The 25,923-nt window shown below is 31.9% G+C and overlaps 2 protein-coding genes across 2 annotated transcripts in view; one reads left to right on the top strand and one right to left on the bottom strand.

Annotated features, from left to right (window-relative positions):
- Positions 1-16,513: 16,513 nt before the first annotated feature.
- LOC127721130 (ornithine decarboxylase-like) lies at positions 16,514-24,998 on the bottom strand. The gene is made up of 5 exons (XM_052227805.1): positions 24,949-24,998; positions 21,294-21,343; positions 19,312-19,388; positions 18,454-18,626; positions 16,514-16,841 (listed from the first exon to the last, which is right to left on the bottom strand). The coding sequence occupies exons 1-5, from the start codon at positions 24,996-24,998 to the stop codon at positions 16,622-16,624; spliced, it is 570 nt and encodes a 189-aa protein (XP_052083765.1). The 3' UTR covers positions 16,514-16,621.
- The window catches only part of LOC127721997 (ornithine decarboxylase-like), a 90,385-nt gene continuing 83,018 nt past the window's right edge, over positions 18,557-25,923 (top strand). Inside the window, exon 1 of the mRNA XM_052228850.1 lies at positions 18,557-18,628. The gene's annotated coding sequence lies outside the window, so the exon portion shown is untranslated. The remainder of the gene's footprint in view (positions 18,629-25,923) is intronic.

Below are 25,923 nucleotides of genomic sequence, written 5' to 3'. Positions count from 1 at the left end.
GAAACAAAGTAATGAATATAAACTTTCTAAGAAGGACATAATTTGCTTTAAACTAATTGACCTTTGCAACGACATAAACACATTTACCTTGAAATGATATAAAGAGAGCAAAAATAGATTTTCTCTAAAATTTGTAAAGGCTTAGTAGAAGTACAAAAAGCGATTCATATTGAAATATATATGTCTAAAGCTCACCAAACGCAATAGATCATTGAGCCGACCGTGTGAGGGCTTTTATGCCAGTCAAGGTCGGGAAAACACACCCACTACCACCATGTTAGTATCTTTCGTTCTGTTCTTTTTTGCGGACAATATGCGCTATTCTATGAGAATCGAAGTGTCATTTACCCGTACATTTATACTTACTTATCAATCTACAACGGTTGTAGAACCTATCACATCTCACAACCGGGTGCGGGATTTTCTCGCTGTGTTGAAGACCCATTTGTGGCCTTCGGCTGTTTTCTGTCCTTTGGTCGGGTTGTTGTCTCTTTGACACATTCCCCATTTCCATTCTCATTTTGATGTACAACAAATAAACATTCAACTTGATATACAAATCTAGGATTAAGTTTACTACTATTACTAACGTATCATTAACCTCTCTGACATGGGTCTGAGAAGTTCTAAAGACTGTTTAATAGAGACTCTAATATGACTAACAGGTTCAGGAGTGGGCTAAGATTGCAAACTAATTAAGTAAAAGGGTCAAGATCTTGAAACGATAATACTTTATTTGTCTTAATATACAAACATTATTTATATCATTTAGTATTGCAAATTAATTTTGTAGATCTAAATGGTTCTATATGAAGATGTGTACTTTTGTTAAAATTACGTTTATTATTCGAAAAAAAATGAAGATCTGAAATTACCGTGGCTCAGTAAATGAACGAATACAGTGCAGACGCTTCTTATAAACTGTCGCATTTGCATATCAAACATTTTATCAAAACAGTCATTCTTTTGCATTCGTCCCGCTAGTTGTCCTGTTAGGATCAACCTACTGCAAGGACCTGCTTATATGCAGTAGTCACAGTTTTTTCAATCTCCACTTCATTCATCCGTTGGAAATGTATATATAGGTATACATTACGAATACAAATATAGACACCTGGCATTATATTACCATATAACGTGTAATGATTTTACAGTTATTCGATCATGACAAAAGAGACACGTGTGAATTGAAGACTGTGTAAGCAACAAAACGAGAAGAAGCTCAATATATTGTATAATTCACTGATAAATGTCAATAACTACATTTAAAAACCCATATACTAAATTAAATCACATCAAGGGAGATAATTCTGTTAATTTCTTTTGTGAGAGTTGTTTTACTACTGAATTTTAGCATATATTAGTTTATTTATGGAGTTGAATTATTGAAAAATTTAAAATGTAATCAATTTGATATATATTTTTTTTCTTCACAAAAGAAATCTCCATTCACATATTTTGTAATATATACAATATGAATTTTACAAACAGAGTCCAAATATTAGGAAATGGGATAAATTTTAATATATTTTTGTAACTAAATATAATATTAATTTTGTTTACTAGTTAATAATCTTCTTACTATTGGTATTTCTAATACAATTATAATTTAATAGTGAAGGGAACATTTTGGTTGTGGTGACAAATTGTAGTGTGTAAGCAAACAATGGCAAAGGCAAATTGAAGGTAACAACAAAAGACACATGAGCGGGATATCGGAAGTTTAAAAGGCCTTAATAGGATTATAAGGATGTTATGGCTTCAACGTACTGATGTATTGATATGGCTAGATGAATGATTTGATTATGTGATACATGTATGAATATAATCACTGGTTTGAACGTTTGAATGACTGGTTCTAACCTGATTAATGATACACCAAGGTATTTATAATTCAGGATGACGACTATCTCAAAATATTACCGGGTACCAGAATAGCTAGGGAAATTCAAATTTTATGAGTATACGGATTAGTTATATACTGTTATAAAATTTAAAATAATTCTATTGAATAGAGAAGTCCAGTTTAAACATTTTTGTTTTTATTTTTGTCTGATTCACAAAAAATGTATGTATCAAGTATGATTTCTACTCGTGTTAAGTGTTTAATAAAATAAACTGAGTGACACCATTGAATCATAATTATATAGTTATTTAGAAGAAATGTAACTTTAAGGAACACAAATTTGAAAGGACAAAAGCGAAATAAGTACATTTTAAATGATCATATTGTGTCCAACAGCGCCTTGCAAACCTAACAGACGACTCAGTCTAGTCTGGCTTCAGAATATTGAATATTGAAAATCAAATTCATGTTACCCTCGGCTGAATAATGAGTAAATAAAATAAATAAATAAATGAATAAATGTCAATGTTTTGAACAGTTAACTAGTGTTGTCCACACAGCTACTAAATGACTTCCTAAATAAATTCATCTTTGTTTCAATTTTTACCGAACTCCGAGGAAAATTCAAAACGGAAAGTCCCTAATCAAATGGCAAAATCAAAAGCCCAAACCCATTAAATGGATGGAAAACCAACAGTCATATCCCTTACTTGGTACGGGCATTTTCTTGTGTAAAAAATGGTGAATTAAACCTGGTTGTATAGCTAGCTAAACCTCTCACTTGTATCACAGTCGCAAAAAATTTCATTATATTGACAACGATGTGTGAACAAAATGCAAAGACATAATAGGTAAAAATGTCAAAAATAGGGGTACAGCAGTCAACATTGTGTTACAATCTCAATCACTATAAAAACAAACAAATATATCAACAAAGACTAGAGGCTCTCAAGAGCCTGTGTCGCTCACCTGATTGTACTTCGGTTTTGGAAATCATGTAAAAATAGATTAAAATCATAACAGATACCCTAAAAATGATTGAGGTCAAATTTGGTTTAATATTGGCCCCGTAATTTAATCAAAAGCAGAAAACTTTTGTAAAGTTTACAGAAATTACCAATAAATTCATGGAAATTGTAGAAATTGACGTTATAAGGACAATATCTCCAACAAGATGTCAATTGACAATTTTGCTTATGTCTACTGATGCTGGCAGCCATCTTGGATGACAAATCAGCTACAAAGTAACAACACTTGGTCAGCACCTCAAAAGAAACATTCAATCTATGTTTGGTTTCAATCCATTAAGCGGTTTTCTAAAAGAACACATTTGTATACATTTCCAATAGGGTCCTTTGTTAGACTAAGTCCCCGTTGGCAGCCATCTTGATTGATGGATTTGCTACAAAGTAACAACACTTTGTCATCACCTTAGAAGGAACATTCATGCCATGTTTGGTTTCATTCCATTCAGTGGTTCTCTTAAAAAAAACCATTTGTATGTATTTCCAATAGGTCCTATGTTAAACCAAGTCCCCGCTGGCGGCCATCTTGGATGATTGATCGCCTAAAAAGTTACAACACTTGGTCAGCACCTCATAAGGAACATTCTTGCCATGTTTGGTTTCATTACATTTAGTGGTTCTCTAAAAGAAGACACTTGTATGTATTTCCCATAGGGTCCTATGTTAAACTAATTCCCTCTCTGGCGGCCATCTTGGATGATGGATCAGCTTCAAAGTAACAACACTTGGTCAACACCTCATAAGGAACATTCATGCCATGTTTTATTTCATTCCATTTAGTGGTTCTCTAAAAGAAAACATTTGTATGTATTTCCCATAGGGTCCTATGTTAAACTATCATGTCCCTCTCTGGCAGCCATCGTGGATGATGGATCGGCTTCAAAGTAACAACACTTGGTCAACACCTCAAAAGGAACATTCATGCCATGTTTGGTTTCATTCCATTTAATGGTTCTCTAAAAGAAGACATTTGTATGTATTGCCCATAGTGTCCTATGTTAAACGAAGTCCCCCGCTGGCGGCCATCTTGGATCAGCTTGGATCAGCTACTAAGTAACAACACTTGGTCAGCACCTCATAAGGAATATTCATGCAATGTTTGGATCATTCCAATCAGTGGTTCACTAGAAGTTCAAAATGTAAAAGTTAACGACTAAAAACAAAAAGGCATATAAACAAAGCACATTAGCAAATACCAAAGACAAGAATACAAAAATTTACCATAGCACAATAACACAATGACTGGATGTATAAGTACCGAGCCACGTCAAATGGACACCACCAAAAATAGACTAAAAGCAACAATTTACAACGACAAATAAAACAACACTATAGTACGTAATTAAGATGATAAACAAAATCAGTACATTGTAGGTAAATTAATATTTTACTTCGGTACTAGTGTTCAAAACAAACGTAGTTCCCAGGAGTATTTGAGAATTTGCTCTGCACTTTGTTTTCGACTCTGCAGAAGTTGATAAAATTATCAAACAGTTGAGTTTTACTTGATATTTTCCACTTGGTGACACAGTTTAAATCACCAATTATTGTCAGGTATGTATTGTTCCTCTATTGGCAATATCAATCAATGCAGTTCACTTCAAATAGAGGTTTCTTACAGTAGAGATGACCATGATATTGAGGAACGAACTTATCTCGACGAACGAACGTAATAGGAGCGGTAATTGTATGTTTACAAACGTACTTAAAACTTAAAAGATGTTATCATGTTTAACGCGTGTTTGGATGCAATCACGTTAATAAATAGAAACGCATAAAATATACCGATTTCAAAAAGGATTTCATAATAAAAATGAAAGACATTTAAAAGTATCAGAAAGTGTTACATGTCTTACGATACAATGTTGTTGTTTGCAATTGTTGAAAACGTGATGAAATGTACTTCATTTATATGATTATTCGAGTGCGCCGACAACTTTTGCAATGTTCAAACAAATATGAATGCAGAACTTTGACGATTTGAAATAATTTATAAATTTATTGTTGTCGGATCGTATGTCGACTCTGTGTTTTAATTGGGTATTCAAGTTTCAGACAAACAAATCTATCAGTTTAAAATAAAGAAAGAAAACCTATAGTTTTTTTTAACTAAAAAAAGAACGATTTCTGTTGCAAATAATTCTTTATCGTATCTGTCAATCTCTAACGATGGCAAAAAATTTTAATGTAAAAACCTGGTCATAGGAGTAAATTAATCATTATTTATGGGGGTTAACTTGACAAAAGGCATAATGGTCCCGTTATAGCGCATACGAAGACATCAAGGATAACTTTAGAGCCTTACAACTTTTTAGAAGAAAAACATATATGTCAAAATGACCACATGCGCTTATGGGGTAGACCCTCCTTTGTTTTCTTTTTTTTTATATGTTTTCTTTTTCATTTATCATTATTTATTATAGAGTATTCATTTTTTCTATGTGTATACCACTAAGTGCTATCTATCACTACTGCGTATGCCCTACAGAGTTTCGAGTGAATTTACCAACTCTCTCACACTTACAACCCCTTATTTTACTATTCATGTCTTCTTTGACTGTCCATGACGTTAAAATACTAAATCCCTGGGATGTGTTTTAGTTGATTTTAGTCTCTGATGCATGATTTTTTATTATTAATTGTTTGTGCTTTTAACTAGCTGTCAGTAACTGCGAGTACTCTCAAATCGTACTTTCTCATTTATTTGACCTGTTGATACTAATTGTATTGCTTTTTTGTTATTTAATGTTATTCAGGGTTATTTCTGGTATATATACCAGCTTTGATAAGTGTTTGGTATAACTATAAATTTTCACTTCGTACTATGAACATCAAAATTATTTATTTTGTATAAATATTTCCTTTCTCTATTGGTACTGTACACGTATACCTAACAACAAAATTATTTTCATTTACCTGTGTTTAAAGTTATCGCAAATGGATGGTATTGTTGTTCGAGCATATTGTTTTTCTTTAATTGTTAAACATTTCTTACCGATATAACATGTTACTTTTATTATTCTTCCCTTAGTTTATTTATTTTGTATTTACATTGTGTCATAGGTCAAATTTATTTGTTCAGTGTATGTTCAATTGTGTTAATATGTCCTTTGATTGAGTTCAGCTATTTCAGTTGATATTTTATAGTGTGTCTTTCTATGTTGTGATGTTACACTATTGTTTCAGAAAAAGGGTGAAGGTTTGGTACCATTAAAACGTTTAAACCCGCTGCATTTGTTTGCACCTGTCCTAAGTCAGGAATCTGATGTTCAGTAGTTGTCGTTTGTTGATGTGGTTCATAAGTGTTTCTCGTTTCTCGTTTTTTATATAGATTAGACCGTTGGTTTTCCAGTTTGAATGGGTTTACACTAGTAATTTTTTGGGGCCCTTTATAGCTTACTGTTCGGTGTGAGCCAAGGCTCCGTGTTGAAGACCGTACCGTGACCTATAATGGTTTACTTTTATAAATTTTGACTGGGATGGAGAGTTGCCTCATTGGCATTCATACCACATCTTCTTATATCTATTAAAACAACATTTTAGTATGGACATCAAACCATATCAGAGGATATGCAATGATTAAGTGGACACTGAATAGGATTCAAATTATATAAAGTTCAGGAAAAATTTATGGATCGCGATATGCTTCGTCTGACATGGTTTGTTTGATACACATGCTATTGCGTAGATTGTTGAAGTACGTTTCACCGATCAGAGTATTTACAATATCATTTATTTCGCAAAATACTCAGAAAGCAAATAATATGATTGATAAGAATATTATTTAGATGACTAGATGATGGTACGTCAACCTTTCTTTATTTCGAATACTGATACACTGGGTTTTTTTATATAATAATAAAAGTATTGAAACGTATTTGGGTGGGGTGGAGTTTGGGTTTAAATTTTCATGTCTTTTGAATTTATTTGCCTTTTTCAAGGTGGGGACTTGGAAAAACTAATAGAATTCAGATGTTTCCTACCAGATACAGGTAATACCTTCTTTAAACTACATGCAAACGATGCGAATTATATGATTACTAAACTTCAACCAGCGTTTTTATGTTAGATTTATTCATTACTATGTAGAAAACATCAGCTCCCGTTTCGTACAATTCGTCAAATAACGCTTTCGTAAGTTCGTTCGTCATTACACAATATCCTTGTCATCTCTATTGATAGATACGTATTTATCCATATCTAAAACAATTGTAGTGCTTATTACAACTCACAATCGAAAATAGTAATGTGTGTTCAAGTTCAAATATGTATATTTTTTAAAAGAACTGTATGGTTTTATGTATAGGTGTAATACCACCAAATCATAGTACGTCACATCCGGTTGCATACGAAAATAGGTCGAAAAAAATATTCCCTTGAATTTGACAGTTGTAGGTTATTGATCCTACATTTCATTGCAGTAAAACATTTCTGGGTCATAAACATATATCTTGGGTATTTCAAAGCACCATTATTTTTTTATTTGGGGTTTCTATAGAATATTTTGGAAACTTGAGGTTACATGGTTACTAAAGCTTGTACACAGGTTAAAAAAGGGGGAAAATTTGATTGGTTAACTTCCAGTGATAATTATTTTCTTATATGCAATGAAATGTTATGTAAAATTTTTTCTATAGTACTGGACAGGATAAAACTTTACTCATGCCAAGTATTTCTTTATTTGAAACAAAGATAAATTCTGCACAATTTTTTGAAAAGTGCAAATTTAACAAAGACTAATAGGGGAAAATCAATGGTGGTATTACACCTAATATGGGAAGCTGTACATGCACCTTTGACCTTGTGAGTACTCTCATGTGTTAAAATTTCTTGCTATTTAAGTGAAATATTACAAATAATGAAATATTCTGAGTGGATTGAGTCTCCAAAACACATTTTATGAGAAAATTTCCTTGAAATAGGACTTTACCCTGAATATTAGTTGACAAAACAAGCCATACTTAGAATTTTGGGGAGCTTTTTCTCCTTATTTATTATATTCTGCTATACTAGAAAATTTTTCCTAAGAAATACTTTAAAAACTATATAGTTTTAAGTAAATGAAATTATTTTTAAAGCAGTAACAACAAATTTTTCACCAAAAGAGAAGCTTTTTATGTCCCTCTCTGGAACGCGGCGTAAATTTAAGTTTTACGTAAGGACTTATTGAAACCACGTTGGAGACAGTACACTTTTATACGGATAGTTCATTCAGCTTGAATACTTCAATTAATCATTTATTATAACATTTCTATCATAAATGAATGAAAGTTACCCCAAAAATTTTATTTATTGGCCTAAAAAGTAGAAATTTTGAGGAAATGAGAGTTATAAATGGACCAAAAGAGACCTTATAAGGAAGACAAAGAGGTCCATTAGTAGTATTTATCATCCTAAAGTCATCTTTTGTATCATATTTAACTGTTTGTAGGCAGATGAGATAAATATTTGATCATTTATTGGTCAACACTATATTCTATCATGATGCGGCTTAGTTTGAATTTTTCGAAGAAATTTTGCTCGAAACACTGTAGATGTCGTCTTACATTATACTAGATTTTTCTCAAACTATTGAACTGATTATGACAAAACTTGACAGGAATGCTTGAAATAACCAGTATTACAAAGGAAAAAAGTCACATTCAGTTTATTTAACAAAAAAGTCTTCTTTAAAGAACTATACATTAGTTAAAATTACATAACGTTTATTTTTTTGAGAAAAAAAGAAGATCTGAAATCACCGTGTCTCAGTATGAACATGCGAATTTTGGGTATTCGCTTTCTTAAAACTGTATCATACTGCTGCATACAAAACCTCATAGTTGCATCATAGTGCTAACCTTTTTTGTTTAGTACACTTTATGTATCATGGTGTATAAAACGTTTTGTTCAACACCAACACATCGAAGTAACCAACCATATAGACACAGTTCTTTCAATTATAGGTTAGATAATACTTGGTCATGTTTTATAAATATTTAAAGCTTGAGGCGTAGCCAAGGGTTTTAAATGTTCATTAAACATGACCAAGTATTGTCTGACCAATTTAGAACATATTCACACCTTCGAGTGACATAACGAAATTAGCCTCTCCCATTGTAATAATCTAACCTCAATATGAGCTCACTTAAAATGTTAGTATGGTTGGTAAAATGGATGTAAATCATATTTAATGGTCATTCTAACAGATGGAATGAAATAGCAATGCAATAGTTTTGTGATAATAAAAAAGGATAAATTATTCATAAATAAAGATTTCTTCTGCTTCAGGTACAGTATACTACTTATATATCTAAATTTCCTTCATTTTAAAAGGACACAATTTTATATAAATCAGCTTTTTCTAAAATTGTATAATTTTCAAATAATGACAAAACTTCATTAATGATTTTTAGAATTACAATCGTTTCAACATCAGACGCTTATTTTTTTTTTATTGATGAATGAATTGGGTTTTTATTAGCAGTCACTGTTTCGCATAAGAATTATATTAAATATTATTTTACCTGCACCTTTGTCCCCTTTTCATTGGGGGGGGGGGGGGGGGGGGGGGGGGGGGGGGGAGTGGGTTCAATATACGAACCATTATATAACGTATACAATGTGGAAATTTCATTTAAAAAAAATGCTTTTATACTTTATACTCTCCTGTTTTCATTTATAATAATTAGACAAGCAACAGTACTCATAATTTTTTTCTTTTGCTCTTTTCTATGGAAATTGCCTTTGGGGGGTTCTTACACTGCATTATTGTAGTTATTACGAGTTCACTTTCTATTTAATCTACAATGGAAAGTCATTCATGTATAGCATTTTATAGTACATGGAAAGCCGTGTACTATGAAAATTAGAAGGGAAATAAATGATTTTCCATTGGACGAGAGGGCGTGAGTATGTTCTAAGCTCCACTTGAAACAAGCGTTGGAAATGTATTTATAGGTATACATTACGAATACAAAAATAGAAACCAGGAAATATATATTACCATATAATGTATACAGATTTTACATTTATTCTAACATGATAATAAAGAAACGTGTGAATTGAACAATGTTTAAGAAACAACACGAGAAGAAACTCAATTTATCGTATAATTCACTGATAAAAGTAAATAACTCCAATTACAAACCCATATACTAAATTAAAACATATCAAGAGAGGTAATTCTGTTAATTTCTTTTGTAAGAGTTTTTTTTTTACTGAATTTTAGCATATATCAGTTTATTTATGGTGTTGAAATATTGTAAACAATTTGATAAATATTTTTTCTTTACAAAAGAAATCTCTATTCACATATTTTGTAATATTGACAATATGAATTTTACAAAGTCCAAATACTCAGTTCAAATATGAGGAAACTGTGAGATAGACAATAGTTTAATTATCAGATTACTTTCTTTAATTGGGTAAACTGTAATATATTTTTGTTATTGCTTTAAGAAGAGACATTTTTTCACAATAACACGTATAAGTAAATATGATATTAAACACTTTTTTACAAGTAAATTAGTACCTTCTTTCTATAGGTATTGATATCAAAATTATGATTTATTATTAATTATTTTATGTTGGCAAAGGCAAGTGGGAGGTAACGACAAAAGAGGGATATCGGAAGTTTAAAAGGCCTATGTATGATAAAGATGGGTTAATGGCTTAAATGTTTTGGGTGTATTGATGGCTGTACAGCTGATTTGATTGTGCGATATGAATATAAATAGATATAGGAAGATGTGGTATGAGTGCCAATGAGACAACTCTCCATCCAAGTTACAATTTATAAAAGTAAACCATTATAGGTCAAGGTACGGCCTTCAACACGGAGCCTTGGCTCACACCGAACAGCAAGCTATAAAGGGCCCCAAAAAATTACTAGTGTAAAACCATTCAAACGGAAAAACCAAAGGTCTAATCTATATAAAAACGAGAAACGAGAAACACGTATGAACTACATAAACAGACGACAACTACTGTAATCAGATTCCTGACTTAGGACAGGTGCAAACATTTGCAGCGGGATAAACCCTGCTTTGTACTAATGTACGAGGCGCTGTGCTTTTTGAACATTTGAATGACTGGTTCCAACCTGTGTAATGCTACCTGTACATCCAGGTGTTTAAAATCCAAGATGTTGACTATCTTTATATATTACAGGGGGCGTGTTTTATTGGTATCTTCTGTACATCTCCAGAATTATCCTAGGTGAAGAATCCAAAAAAATGAATCTGGACCTCCTCTGGAGATATTCTGTAGAAGAAGCAATAAAACAAAAATAAATCCTTTTTCCCAGGTGGTCCATGAAGAAAATCCAGGACCGTAACTAGGCCTTGGAAACAGACGAGGCAGGGGTCTGGGGGGCCGCCGAGAGAGGCCCCTATGTTCATGGGGCCCAGGTGGGTTAAGCCCCCTGGTCGAAAATTGTAATATAAGGGTTCGAAATAATCTTGTTACAACCGTTTTTGTATCATATCTACCATTACATTTTTTGTTTTATATTTACCGTATGAAGAACTGTATTAGGCTTTCAGAGCCGGCTGACAGATACTTGCCTCGAATTTTGTACCATCAAACATGTATCCATTTAAAGTAGGGTACATGTTTGAAAGTAGAAAAAGCGGGACAAGTGTGTGTGGTCAACGCTTCATTGAAAATAACACAAATTTTGATAACACTTTAATAAAGCCCAAAGAGTGGATCCTAGTCACTGTCTGTGAATGCTAGTTCGACCTTTATTGTGCCACCAAGATACAATCATTTGAGAACAGCTTCTGCGTTCATTTACCCGTAATTGTCCGTACGACGATTGTGAAATTAGCAATTTTGAAAATAATTATTCAATTTCAGAAAAATAGTCAAGTATCTAAACTTTATAGTGTTCAAATGCCTTCTCAACGTGTCCTTGAAAAAATGGCACAATGAAAATCAAAGATGTAAGTCGGTCTATGAGTTTTAAAGTAAAACATATCTATATAGGGGAGATAATTTAACAAATTTATACGTTATATAGATATCTCTTGAGAATTTTTTTTAATTTCCATCGTGGCCTATATATTTGATATTGTTAACGTAAACAATATTACTAGTAAATGTTTGCGCTTAGATGAACAGCGAGACTGACCAATTATTCTAGTTCTCATTTCAAATACTTTGACTAAGAAGTTTCAAATATAATGGACATCCAAAAGATTCGTTGTTTTGAAAGAACTTACACAGACCGACGGATTAAGTTAAGTTGACACTTCGGTATTCTAGCGGGAAATAGATAATTGCAGAACCAAATGCCGTTTACTGGTGTTGGTAATAAGGCAGACTGAGAGTGTTCGATACCTAAGGTATACGTAGTTGAAATAAAAGTACAGAAGCTTCACGTCAACATTACTTACTATTCGAAGTATGCAGTACTTAATTCTTGATAGGAAAATGCAAGGAAGTTTTCTGCATGCCTAGCTTTTTCCATTTTCTTTTTTTTTTTTCTCATTATTATTTTTTTTGCCAGACATTCAGACGAGGTTGCCTCGTTTGCCTCATCAGTAGTTAATCTGCTGGTCCTAACTATTATTTCTATTGCAAAATCTCGATTGTCAAAACCTATGGGCCACCACTTTTCAAAAACCTTAATTGTATATGAATGTTTACCAGGTATACAAGGTCATGGCGTTTCTCCGACGGTTGATGACCAAATCCGTTGGAAGTGTACTGATTGATACTTGTTTGATATGTTTGAGCTTCTGATTTTTCCATTTGATAAGGGACTTTCCGATTTGAACTTTCCTTGGAGTTCGGTATTTTTGTTGTTTTACTTTTTAGTCTGGGAGAACAAGATTTATTTCAGTGTTAGTTGTAGTAAGTTTTGAAGAAACTCTCAGTAACTGCAAATACCCTTATTTCGGTGCTTTGCGTCTATTGTCTTAATGTTAGTTGTTTTTGTGTCTCATACCGATCTTTTGAGTTAATCTAATTGCAACTGGTTTTTACAATTTTTTCTTGTGTTGTACTGTTACACCACTGTCCCAATTAAGGGGTACTGAGCGCTCACAAACATGTTTAACCCTGCCATATTCTTTAAGTGCCTGTCCCAAGTCTGGAGCCTGTAGTTCAGTGGTTGTTGTTGGTTCATGTCTGTCGACTCATATTTGATTTTTTTGTAAATTGTTTTGTTATATATAATAAGGCCGTTAGTTTTTTCGTTTGAATTGCATCACATTTAACATGTCGGGGCCTTTTTTTTAGTCGACTATACGGAATGGGTATTTGTCTTTGTTGAAGGTCGTACGGTTGCCTATAATCGCTTACATCCACTTCATTTGAACCACGGTGGATAGTGGACTTATTGTCCGTGCAGTTCTTATATTTAACCAGCGTATCGTCCCTACAGGGATATCCTACTAAGGCTGCCATACCATAAAAACGTTTATCACACAGCTCACATTCTATTATATTTGCATTCCTAAAATTAATGTCATTTAGACTACGCGAAGCCATGTTTGTTATGTGCCACTGTCGACTAAACTACCTATTTAAAAGGAAGAGGTAGAAGAGAGCCAGAAGATCTTCCGAATGCAAAAAAAAAAAAGATGGACCTCTTCTGGCTCACTTCCGAAGAACAAAAAAAAAAAACACGCCCCGGGAGTCAGAATAGCTAGAGAAATTTAGGATTTTTGCCACAGTATACGGATTAGTTATATATTGTTTTAATAAAATTCAAATTATTTCTATTGAAGACAGTGGTCCAATTTAATCATTTCTGTTTTTATTTTTGTCTTATTTAAAACAAATTTATGTGTCAAGTATGATTTCGACTCGTGTTAAGTGTTTAATAAAAGAAAATTGAGTGACACAATTGAATTATACTTAGTTTATTTAGAAGAAATCTAACTTTAAAGGAACACAACTTTGCAAGGACAAAAGCGAAATAAGTAAATTCAAAATGATCATATGGTGTCCAGCGGGGCCTTGCAAACTTTACGGACGACTTGGTCCAGTCTGGCTTAAGAAATATAATGGAAACCAACATGAGATCAAGCTAAGGATTAGCTTAATTACAATTGATGCATGTCTTTCAAATGATACATAAAGGATTACGGAAAATATTGAAAATAAAATACATGTTACCCTCTGCTAACTAACTAACCAATTAATTAACTAACTAACTAAGTAAGTAACTAAGTAACTAACTAACTAACTAACTAACTAACTAACTAACTAACTAACTAACTAACTAACTAACTAACTAACCAACTAATTAACTAACTAACTAACTAAACTAACTAACTAACTAATAACTAACTAACTAAAAATAAATACATAAATAAATGTCAATGCTTTGATTTTACTAACTAACTAACTAACTAACTAACTAAACTAGCTAACTAACTAATAACTAACTAACTAAAAAATAAATACATAAATAAATGTCAATACTTTGATTTTACTTAATTCACGCTTAATATATAACAATTAACTGATGTTTTTCACGCAACTACTAAATGACTTCTTTAATAATTAGAATCACTATATAAATTTAACTTTGTATCAATTTCTTTGATTCAACAGTCATTTAAAATCATAAAATTGTTCAACTGTATCTAATTAAGTTTTAACAGGGTACTAGTGTTCAAAACAAACGTAATTCCCAGAAGAATATAGTTTTCAGCCGTTCAAGCGTTCAAATATGATCTGTAAAATATTCAACTAGGCTGCTGACTTAAAATAACGTTTTCTAAAGAGAGTAAAATAAGACGTAAAATTAAACTTTTTGATTTTTGAAATCCAAATACAAACAAAGCAAACACGACAGGTGGTATATAGCAACATGAGCAATTATAATTTGAAAATACAATATCGGTTTGATAGAGATGCTTATTGGAATCAACCGTTCTTATTCTTATTAAGATATTCAATTTGAAAACAATAAGTTTTTTGATTTTTTAAATTCTCATTAAAATATAAAATTTGAAAACAATAAATATAACATACAAAAGACCTGACTTGCGACAAAAGGACAGAATATAATTACAAACGTGTTTTGTACACCTCAATTTCAATAAACAAACAAACTGACTTTTATTAAATTAGTTTGTAGATCTTTATGATTAAGGTAAGTTTTGGTAGATTTTTTAAAAATGTTTGTCTATCTTTTTCGTTCAGCAATGTTATCGAATTTTTCCTGCTTCAAAAAAGTAACTGTCTGCAATTTGAAACATTTCACGTTTGGATACGGATTTTTCCGAGTGTTTTATACGATATTTTTAAGAATGTTAGATTTTAGATTAACCCATTGCATGCACTTATAACGACAATTATCATGTGTTAACATAATTTTGTAAATATTTATGGACTCTCTGTTCGAAATAAAGTATGTAATGCTTATACAAAAGGGGGTAGGGTTGCTATGCATTAATATTGAATTGCTTTAATTACATATTCAAGGACATAAACAATTACCGATCAGGCAAATACTATAATTTTCATGGAAATAAAATATGCAAAGTTCTTACAATGTTTTCATTAATAATCAGAAAAAAAATGTCTATTATCAAAATATTTAGAGGGATCCTTAGATGTCTTGTTGCAAGCCAGAGTTTCTTACCATTTCTAACATACCACCGGTCTCTCACCCTAGTAGGCCCTTTTTATAACTTATCTATTAAATTCATTATTAATATGATATCGTTCTGTAAATGAATGAAACATTTGCCGCTGGACATGGCGTAAAGAGTGGTAGTTCATAAAATCTAATTAAAATTTAAATTCCGACTTCGTTAGCCATATATATACGAGCACTCCAGCTAAGATAGATTGGTAGTTCATACTGTTTATAATCTATGAAACGGTTCAGAATACATGTTGTTTACGTAACTTTTTATGTAAGTCTGTAGAAGTATGATGAAATATAGAAAACATATACAAATGAACAGAATATATATATAAGTGCCTATAAATAGCAGCACATGACATACAAATCTATGGGAGTGTGGATTAATCAGTACAGAGATTAATTCAATTACACAAATAAAATTATAGATTGCCTAACAATGTAATTTTAACACACTATTTAGTATGTAAATATAAGAATGTTTAAAATATTTACAAAATGATGAAAATAAACGCAATATTTCGCTAGACTAACTAGCTTTATCAAGCGTGCATCTATCCAGGTGAAATCGGATGTAGATGATAAGAAACTTTTGTAGCTCAATGTATATGTTGCACTTGAATTTAGCTGCCTTGAAAATAATACATAATTTGGATGAAGTTCAAGATTTTTACAAAATTGGTAGTTGAAGTTAGCAACGTCCATTGGCCAATATTACAGGATAAAAAGGACGATGCTGTGTACTAAATTATTCTTTATCTTTCCTGTATCTTTTCTCATCATTTTCGTTAAGACCATCAGGTTCTAAAGTGTGGAGTTGGTGGATCCAAAAATTTTCTCTTCTCCTTCTCGCCGTGGTGTCCCACTCGGTGTTGAGTTCTATGATTTGGAAGGTAACATTATCAAAAGAATGTTTCGTTGAACGAAGATGTCTTGTGAGAGGTCTAAATTGAAAACAACGTTCAAACCTATATATATATATATATATATTGATGAAGTATTGATACTGGAAATAATTCATAAGTATTACAATAAGATTTCTTTGACCTTTACCTTTAAATCCGTTTAAACTAAGACTTACAAAAAATATTGGTATATAATAAACAATGAGAATAGAATCCATACTGTCTTTATCACATAACATAAGTCGTTAAGATGTCAATGTTTTCTTAGCTTTACCTCTTCAAAAGTAATGTTCGTTTCCACATTTTGTATTTTCTGTCCAGGAAAGCCACCACCTATGTCCAAGAGGTGCATGTTAAATCCCATAGCCAATCCAATGTCAAATACTTTTCGTGACTGCTCAATTGCTGACTCGAAAGCTCCTATTTCTAGACAACATCTCCCAACATAGAAACTAGGTTTTAAAAGATTCATACGAAATTATTGTTAGAAAATTGAGAAAATCTCAAAACTATAAACCATTTTATTCAGATTGTATTCGGTCTTGATTCTATATGTTGAATTTGGTGATTGTTACTCAACTTTCATGAACTACTAACTTAACAAAACGCATTGAGTGTTAAGTTTATTTATAAAAATCCCCTCCCGTATTGATATCTTCTATCTAACGTACAAAATGACTTCCTTAGAACTTACAGAGTTTTCTAATGTTATGAAATTCAGAGGCATCATTAACGCATTCAATTTATCATTAAATGGCCATAAGCAGATCGTATGTATATGACCAACATGAACATTATGTTCAATGAGTTCACGAGAAACAACAAACTCTAAAAACCTTTCTTTTAAGTTTAAACCAACCATCAAAAAGTTTGTAATGTAACAGTCATATCCACATTTTCAAAGTAATGGTATATTAATGTTTGCTTTTAAGGAGATTAAACAATGCAAATATCACTGAATGTAACAGTGCGTCTGTACTGTGATGGGGGACTTTTAAGTCCTTAGGTAAGTGCTTATAAACTGGGTTAAATTAAACATATCTAAGTGAACAAAACTTGGTTGATTGAATGATTCAGTTTTGTTGATATTTAATTCAAGTAATTTAATTAATTATAAATATTGCTTAATTTAGGGCTTTCGGAAGAAGATTGTTAATGTTCTTTGTTAAATTCATTGACCACTTGCCAAGATTCGTGGCATTGTATAACTTAAAATACTGCACTGTACATAAATGCGGATGTCTATTTGTGTATTTAGGATGCTTTCACATTTACGTATACCTCACAGCTCGTTTTTGTAGTACATATACTGCACAATAAATTAATGTAAACCCTGACTTTTCTTTAGGAAAGATAATCGTGTGAAACAGGCTCATTCAAGACAAAAATATTCACAAATTAAGGGAAAGCCACACTGTATTTGTAGAATAAGATGTCATTTAACAAACTATACCTATTGGCACTTTAGTTAATTGTTTGCGATTATACATCGTATCCTGATGGCCTTACCATACACCAATCACATTTAATTTGAGTTTCATAGCAACTTGCAAGAGTTCCGATGCTCTCAAAGGATGGCATCCACATTTTCTTCCTAGGTGAAATGTCACCTTGTAGTTTGATTGTGGACTGATTCTAAGCACCAATCTACAAATAAAAACCCAGTTTTGTAATAAAACAATTTTCTTTTTTAGGTTTGTAGACGTCTTTTGATTTTGTTATTGCAACCCGCTGTTAAGCCACACCAAGCACAACCAGCCCACATACATTCCATTCATATCATTATTCAAATCAAAGTCTGAATAAAAAAAAAAATTGTTTATAACTTGTACAATTTTTTATAATCTTTTCTTCAAACGATCATATCCAACCCAATTTGTCAATTAAAATAAAGATCATAATTATTTGACCCTGACAGTAGAATTAAATTCGAATAAGTCAAAAACGGTAAACGATAAAGAGTTTTGATAGAAATGTTTATGTAGAAACCTCCATACTATACACATTTAACATATTTTGCATGTATTTGAAGATTGAGTTAACATTATCAAAAGATTTTTTTTTTTAAATGCAAATATTACATACTTTGCCTCTGGGTATTCTTTCTTGATCTTTTCTAGTTCATCCTCACAATCGAATGGCATCAAAGAAACACCATTTTCAACCGCAAATTTGAGAAATGATGATTGTTTGAATGTGTTGGCGTAAATTAACCTTGATGGATCAACTCCAAGGTCTAATATCTTCTGTATCTCAATCTGTAAGTTACATTGATAAGTATAAAGTATAGTTCTGTGTTTTATATTGATTACTCAGGTGTTCTACCTCCGGGTATATATTGCCTTTGCAGTATTTTGACAATTTTGAATATTTTGGCTGTTAATGCTCTTCAGCTTCATGTTTTATCTGACCTTCGAACTTTTATTCGAGCGCCACTAATGAGTCATATGTAGACAAAACGCGCGTGTTGGGTAACACATTATAAGCCTGGTATCTTCAATAAGTTTTTACTAGTATCTTCAAACCAATATAATATATTTCCAATTATGAAACTGAATTTCATTCTTCTGTAAATGTTTGTAAATGTTTGCTTACACCAATGCAGCAAACAAAATAGTTTGTTAGGACTTGATATATGCTGATTTATAAAGACACTACTCACAAAATTAAATACGTAAACAATTGTCTTCATGTTTGACAGAAACAAGCATTTCAAATTCATTGGGTTTCCTGCTGTAAAAACATTAACAGTACCAATTTTTCTGAACCAGATGCACATTTCGATAATAAATGTCTCTTCAGTGATGCTCGTAGTAAACTATGTTCTATTATTAGTCATTATGCAGTTGTTTTGTTTACATGTAAATGTCCCAAATTATTAGCAAATCATGGTTAAACATTTTCATTAGCCATGACTTGATTATCAAAAACAAGTTCGATTACCTTACTTGCATAATCAAATGAAAGTCCCATATCTGCTAGGATCCTAATGACAGGGTCAACATCATTACATTTTATTGCTGTAAACAGAATAAATAACACTATTAGGGGGAGGGTTGGGCGCTTGCCACAAGTCAGAAGCCTGTAATTCAGTGTTTGAACTTGTCGTTTGCTGCTGTATACCATGTTTGTATTTCGTTTATTGTTTATTACATAAATCTGGCATTTACATTTGTCATTTCGGGGCCTCTTATAACTGACTATGCGGTATGGTTTTTGCTCATTGTTGAAGTCCGTACGGTGACATATACTTGTTAGCTTCTATGTCATTTGGTCTCTGGTAGAGAGTTGTTTCATTGGCATTTATACCACATCTTCTTATGTTTATACTATATCAAAATCGAAACAAAACACATTATTCTTATGACCAGGTTATTTTATAATTCCAAGTAGGAGGATGAAACAAATGAAACTACATACACTTTAAAAGGTATGAGAAATAACAAGGAATCGAACATAATAAGTCGGATCGTCTGCAGAATAAAAACTTAAATCACCTACTTCAGTTTAGTTTTGTTTGTTAGAATGGCTGTAATTACTTTACAATTTCTTTTATATCATATATAAATATTATGTGACAGGGAAAAAAATAAATATTCATACCATATTAAAACAAGATTGTCTTTATATTTGTCAGCATTTTCAGTAACATTACTATTAAAAAATCTTATTTCGTGTAAGAGGATTCAGAACATCTAAAAAAAAGTTAACTCTTTAAAAATCAGCTGAACGTTTTAATCACATACAATAGTAAGGAGAAATCAAGCTTCTCAATTATCAAAATTATTGTTCGTCAAACTGCTATCTATCCAATGAAATTATTTCTGTAAATTGTGTGGTTCAAATGTCTTGAAATTTTCATAGTTTTGTTAGCAGGTCAAAGTGTATTTGTCAAAGTTTAATGAAAATTTAACGAGCCAAATTTATTCTAGTCGAAGTGTTGGGTACTCCTTTAAACAGTACCGGTGCCAATTTTTACTGCGCCAGATGCACATTTGAACAATAAATGTATCTTCAGTGATGCTCGAGGACAAAAAATTTGAAAATCCAACACTTCGCACATTGAAATTTTGAAGAGTTAATAAAGCCAAAAAGGACGAAAGGCATTGCGTAACATAAACAACGAATCACCGCTTTGCATGATAACGATACATTTCTAAATCTTATATGATTTCGAATATTTCAAAAGTTCAATTAAACCTTTTCTGCATTTGCCTTGCAGAACCAAAGTTCTGGGTACTACAAAAAGGGGATATTTCATCGTCCTTTTTTTTTTTATCTCCCCTGGCCTTATGTTTACATATTAGGATTTTGCCAATTGCGTAAATGCTTACTGGATGACAAATGCCAAAAACTAAGAACTGTAATAAAACATATCATTCCACAAAATTGTAAGAAGCAAATTTCCTTTACAGGATTTCAATCAAAATGGCATGGCATCACATTAATATAAATTCTTAAAAAATTTCACTCGACCAAAATTAAAAAAAAAATGATTAATGTTTTGGCTATCCAGCTACTCCATGTGTATATATTTTTGATTCATGTTTTGTTCTTATAAAAATGTACTGGTTTCAAACATTTCATACTTCCTCATTTTTAATATTTATTTTGCAACATTTTCGTGACTTCAGTAAGTGTGACATCTACTTTTAAACGACAAGTGCATTGATTATTATTTTATAATTAGCCATTATGAGCATTAATTCACACAAAGAGACGTTACAAAATTATATAATCGAATAGCAATTATGTGTAGAAGCAATGTTGGTCTTGCCACGGGTGGGATAAACGAATAAAGGCGAAAGAACCCTCCCCGGGGTTCGTCAATCAAAGTTTTGTTACCACTGTTGTGCGTGAATGAAATGTTGAAAGGTCTTTTTATTCATTTACTTTTCACTTATATTAGGCTTTTGAATACGCACCATAAAATGGCTCTATTCGAGGAAAACACTCCTGCCAAGTTCTGTGTTTTCTTATGATATCTCAAAGGTTTCCGATAGCAAATGCATTGTCCTGTAGTAGTTTAGATATATAAAGATTTTGAAATCATATAGAATGGTTATATATGTATACATATATGATAAAACTCGATAACATCGCGAATTTCTCATGCAAAAAATCTGTATTACTACTTTTCATCAGTAATATGATATTTGATTTTGTTCTTTTTGGGATTGTTTGTATAATGAAACTTTAATAATTCAATATAATGAAAACCTTTTAACTGTATAGTGGCATAATTGTGTTAACAATAGAAAAAAAAATCACAAATATTTATTGATGGTTGAGGTTTGAAAAATGCAAGGCATATCATACTACATGAACGACATCGTTGTAATTTCAGTTAGTTTGGAATAAAATAAGAAGGACTAAAGGATTAAGGGGTATAGTTCATTGATTTATAAACTCAATTACACAATAAATCCACTTATCTCTATATTTTTTTTTCAAACTTCAAATATTTTATTGCACTAATAGTTGTCCCTTAGCGCTAACAATGACACTAAGATTCCTCCCTGTAGTATGATGATGATGGATGGCTGCTTAACGTCCAGCGGCAAATTAAATACATACTCAGAACGAGCAGATGCCAATGTATTATGAATATTTACCCTGTTTTGTACTAGACCGACACGCTGAGCCGGATTTTTAACGTGCTAGTTCACAATGTAACAGTCCGCAGGAAGACATATCACCTTGACTTTGAGCCTACCAGGCTTTGCTTTTACTCCTTAATGCCACGTGCTTAGCAGACCTAGAGAAGCAGCAACTATCAATTTTAAAGTTTTTGGTTTGACCCGGCTTGGGTTCGAACCCACGACATCCCGCACTCGAGGCGAATACGCTACCAAGAGACCGTCGAGGCGGTTCCTCCCTGTAGTATTAATTGTTATTAAAACTAGGGGGTTTAACTAGCAAACGTATTATACATTTGTACTTTGCGTTAGTTGCATTTTACAAAGTATTTCTTCAAGCACATGCATCCACAATCAACCGGCTAAATGATTACTCGATCAACGTACATCATAAACCTATATCAAAATAATAGAATATTAATATAAAACTGAAGATGATGATGATCTTAAAATCTTTTGCACTTGATCATTTGTTGTAATGATTATTACAGCCATTACGATCTTACGGAAAAGAAATCATTTCCTAGTTACATTAGAATGTTATCTTATGGAACGCCACAGCTGCCTTATGATAACGATAATCATATCATTAAGGGTTGAGATATAACATGAAGTAAATTTTCTATACTATTACGACATTTGACTGTACTACTCTGTCAATTTGCTTTATCACTTAGATAAATGTATATACTATAAAGACGTTTTGATATAACACGGAGTTACCTTTTTATACTATTCTGTCATTTTACTTTGTCATGAATATACTTTTGTATACTATGAAGACATCTTGATATAACACGGAGCTACCTTTTCATACTGATTGGTAATTTTACTATACTATTATGGGAGATTGCTATGTCATAAAGATACATTTTATTCTATAAAGACATCTTAATATAACATTGAGCAACTTTTTCATAATATTTTGTCACGTCACTATACTATTATGTTATGTAATTATCTTATTACGATAAATTTGTATACTATACAATCATCTCGATATAACATGGAGCAAATTTTTCATACTATTCTGTCATATTACTATCTTACGACGATAAAGTCGTATACTACAAAGACATCTTGATATAATATGAAGCCAACTTTTCTTACTATCTTATCTTCTCGCTATGCTATTCGGACAGATTACTATATCATAATGATACATCTTTATGCTGTAAAGACGAATTGATATTTTTTTTAGGTAGAATTTAATAAATTCGAGGTGAATATGGCATGTGAAAAATTGCCTCCCCCTTTATATATAAAAAAAGTCAATAATATAAAAATAAGAAAATGTGATATGATTGCCAATGAGACAACGCTCCACAAGAGACCAATTGACAAAGACATTAACAACTATTGGTCACCGTACGGCCTTCAACAGTGAGCAAAACCCATACCGCATAGTCAGCTATAAAAGGTCCCGAAATGACAAATGTAAAACAATCCAAACGAGAAAACTAACGGCCTGATTTATGTACAAAATAATGAACGAAAAACAAATATGATATATAGCAACAAACGACAACCACTGAATTACAGGTTCAGTCTTGGAACAGGCTCATACAGAATGTGGCGGGGTTAAACTAGTTTAACTCTGGACGGAAAAATCAAAATTTCACCAAAAATTATATAAACCATAAGACTATCATTAAAAACGTCAGTGTAAAGTTTGAAGTTAATCAAGCAAGGCATTGTCAAGATACAGCTTGACGTGAAACCCCCCTTTTTTACTGAATAAAGTCCATAAAACTAAAACGAAAGGTTAAAATTTCACCAAAAGGATACAGACCTTGCGACCATCACCACAAAAAACTGAGTACAGTTTAATGTTAATCAGGCAAGGCATTCTCAAGATACGGTGCTAAAAAAATCTAAATTTAACCAAAAAGTATACACACCGTTAGACTATCATAATAAAGTTTGAAGTTAATCAAGTAAGTCATTCTCAAGATACGGTGCGACATGTTTACGACGGACAGACGGACATCTGTATACCATAATACGTCCCGTCAAAATTTGACAGGCGTATAAAAAACTTTTTAAAAAGGTATAAATGTTTTATACAGAAAAAAAGGATAGCATTTGTCTACCTTAAGAAACTATTCCTACCAATTAACCCGCTCGTCCTTGATACTCCTGGGATGTGAAAGCAACTTGATGTACATGAACAAACTTGACCCATTTGGCAGTTCATAACAAAACGTCATACCATGAAAGCGTAAAAAACAAGATATTATAATAGTAAGAAAATCAACACCGAATGCAATGCATTAAACACAAGCCAACAATTTAAACAGACAGCAGCTGAAAAACGGGACCTTGTTGTTTTCTGAGCTGCACAGATTTGGGGAAAATTACAAATTCAGTAACGAAATGAATTTTTACTACATGTAAATGTAAATATTATTTCCCTAATATTGTTTTTAAAGATTTTTGGTAAAGTAACACAGTGTCTTGCTCACACTTCTTTAAAGATATGTCTAGAATACATATTTCTTAATTCCATCTGGAAATCAATAGCTTTCAATAACTTAAAAAGAAACAAAGTAAATTTTTTTCACTTTGACCTTTGTCAATTATCTTTTAAATTGGTGACCAATCGTCGCATTTAATGAATTTTAGTACTACAAAATTCCTGGTATTTATACCAGGAGCCGCACAACTGACGACTGGCGGCTAATCGTACGAGTTTTTCGTTTGTAGAGCCACTGTCATATTTTTACAGTGATAAAATTCAAATGTTTGTAATGTTGACTATATACTCAACAGGATAACAGTTAATATTAATAGCAATTTATTTTGCAAAAGAAAGGCATCAACATTGTGAGAAAGTTGTAGGTCCATAAAAAGTGTAGATTACATGGGCATACAACTTTTAGCACATGAGAAATTATATAAGTATCAATTCTTATCAAAAGTTATTGCATAGGCCTGTTACCTGAATAAGTGAACTTTATAACAAAAACTATCAAATCCTAAATGAAGCATGTTATCACTATGAAAATGAACTTCAAACTTTACACTGTTGTGTAATGGTCTGTATAATTGTTGGTGAAATTTTGATTTTTCTTTCCAGAGTTATGGACTTTTTCATATGAAAAGGAGGGAGTCAATTGTTTACATGCCATATTCGCCTCGAATTTATTAAGTTCTACATAAACAAAACAAAAAACACCTTTTTTATATTCCTTGGTCAGCATTACTGTTATATCAATACGTATTTATACATTGTAGCATAAAAATGTATCATTATGATATAGTAATCTTTCAGAATAGCATAGTCAGGTGATAAGCTAGTATGAGAAGGGTGGCTCCATATTATATCAAGATGTCTTTGCAGTATACGACTTTATCGTCGTAAGATAGTAATATGACAGAATAGTATGAAAAAGTTGTTCCATGTTATATCGAGTTGATTGTATAGTATACAAATTTATCGTAATAAGATAATTACATGACATAATAGTATAGTGACGTGACAAAATAGTATGAAAAAGTTGCTCAATGTTATATTAAGATGTCTTTATAGAATAAAATGTATCTTTATGACATAGCAATGTTCCATAATAGTATAGTAAAATGACTAATCAGTATGAAAAGGTAGCTCCGTGTTATACCAAGATGTCTTCATAGTATAAGAGAGTATCTTCATGACAAAGTAAAATGACAGAATAGTATGGAAAGGTAACTCCATATCATATCAAAACGTCTTTATAGTATATGAGTTTATCTTAGTGATATAGCAAATTGACAGAGTAGTACAGTCAAATGTCGTAATAGTATAGAAAAATTGCTTCATGTTATATCTCAACCCTTAATGATGTGATTACCGTTATCATAAGGCAGCTGTGGCGTTCCATGTTATCTTAACAAAAATTGATATCACTGCAAATATGACATATTGATAGACAGA

Source organism: Mytilus californianus, unplaced genomic scaffold, assembly GCF_021869535.1.
Source record: "Mytilus californianus isolate M0D057914Y unplaced genomic scaffold, xbMytCali1.0.p SCAF_12, whole genome shotgun sequence".
Lineage (NCBI taxonomy): Eukaryota > Metazoa > Mollusca > Bivalvia > Mytilida > Mytilidae > Mytilus > Mytilus californianus.
The sequence above is the reverse complement of the archived record's forward strand: the minus strand, read 5'-3'. Positions and strand labels throughout refer to the sequence as shown.

Bases quoted from the DNA above. Each gene is read 5' to 3' on its own strand.
- LOC127721130 (XM_052227805.1), bottom strand. From the start codon at position 24,998: ATGCTTCATTTAGGATTTGATAGTTTTTGTTATAAAGTTCACTTATTC. The intron at 21,344-24,948 runs GTAACAGGCCTA...AGATATCATAAG, and splicing joins TATAAAGTTCACTTATTCAG to AAAACACAGAACTTGGCAGG. The intron at 16,842-18,453 runs GTATGTAATATT...ACAATAATTTCG, and splicing joins AAAGAATACCCAGAGGCAAA to TATGAATCTTTTAAAACCTA.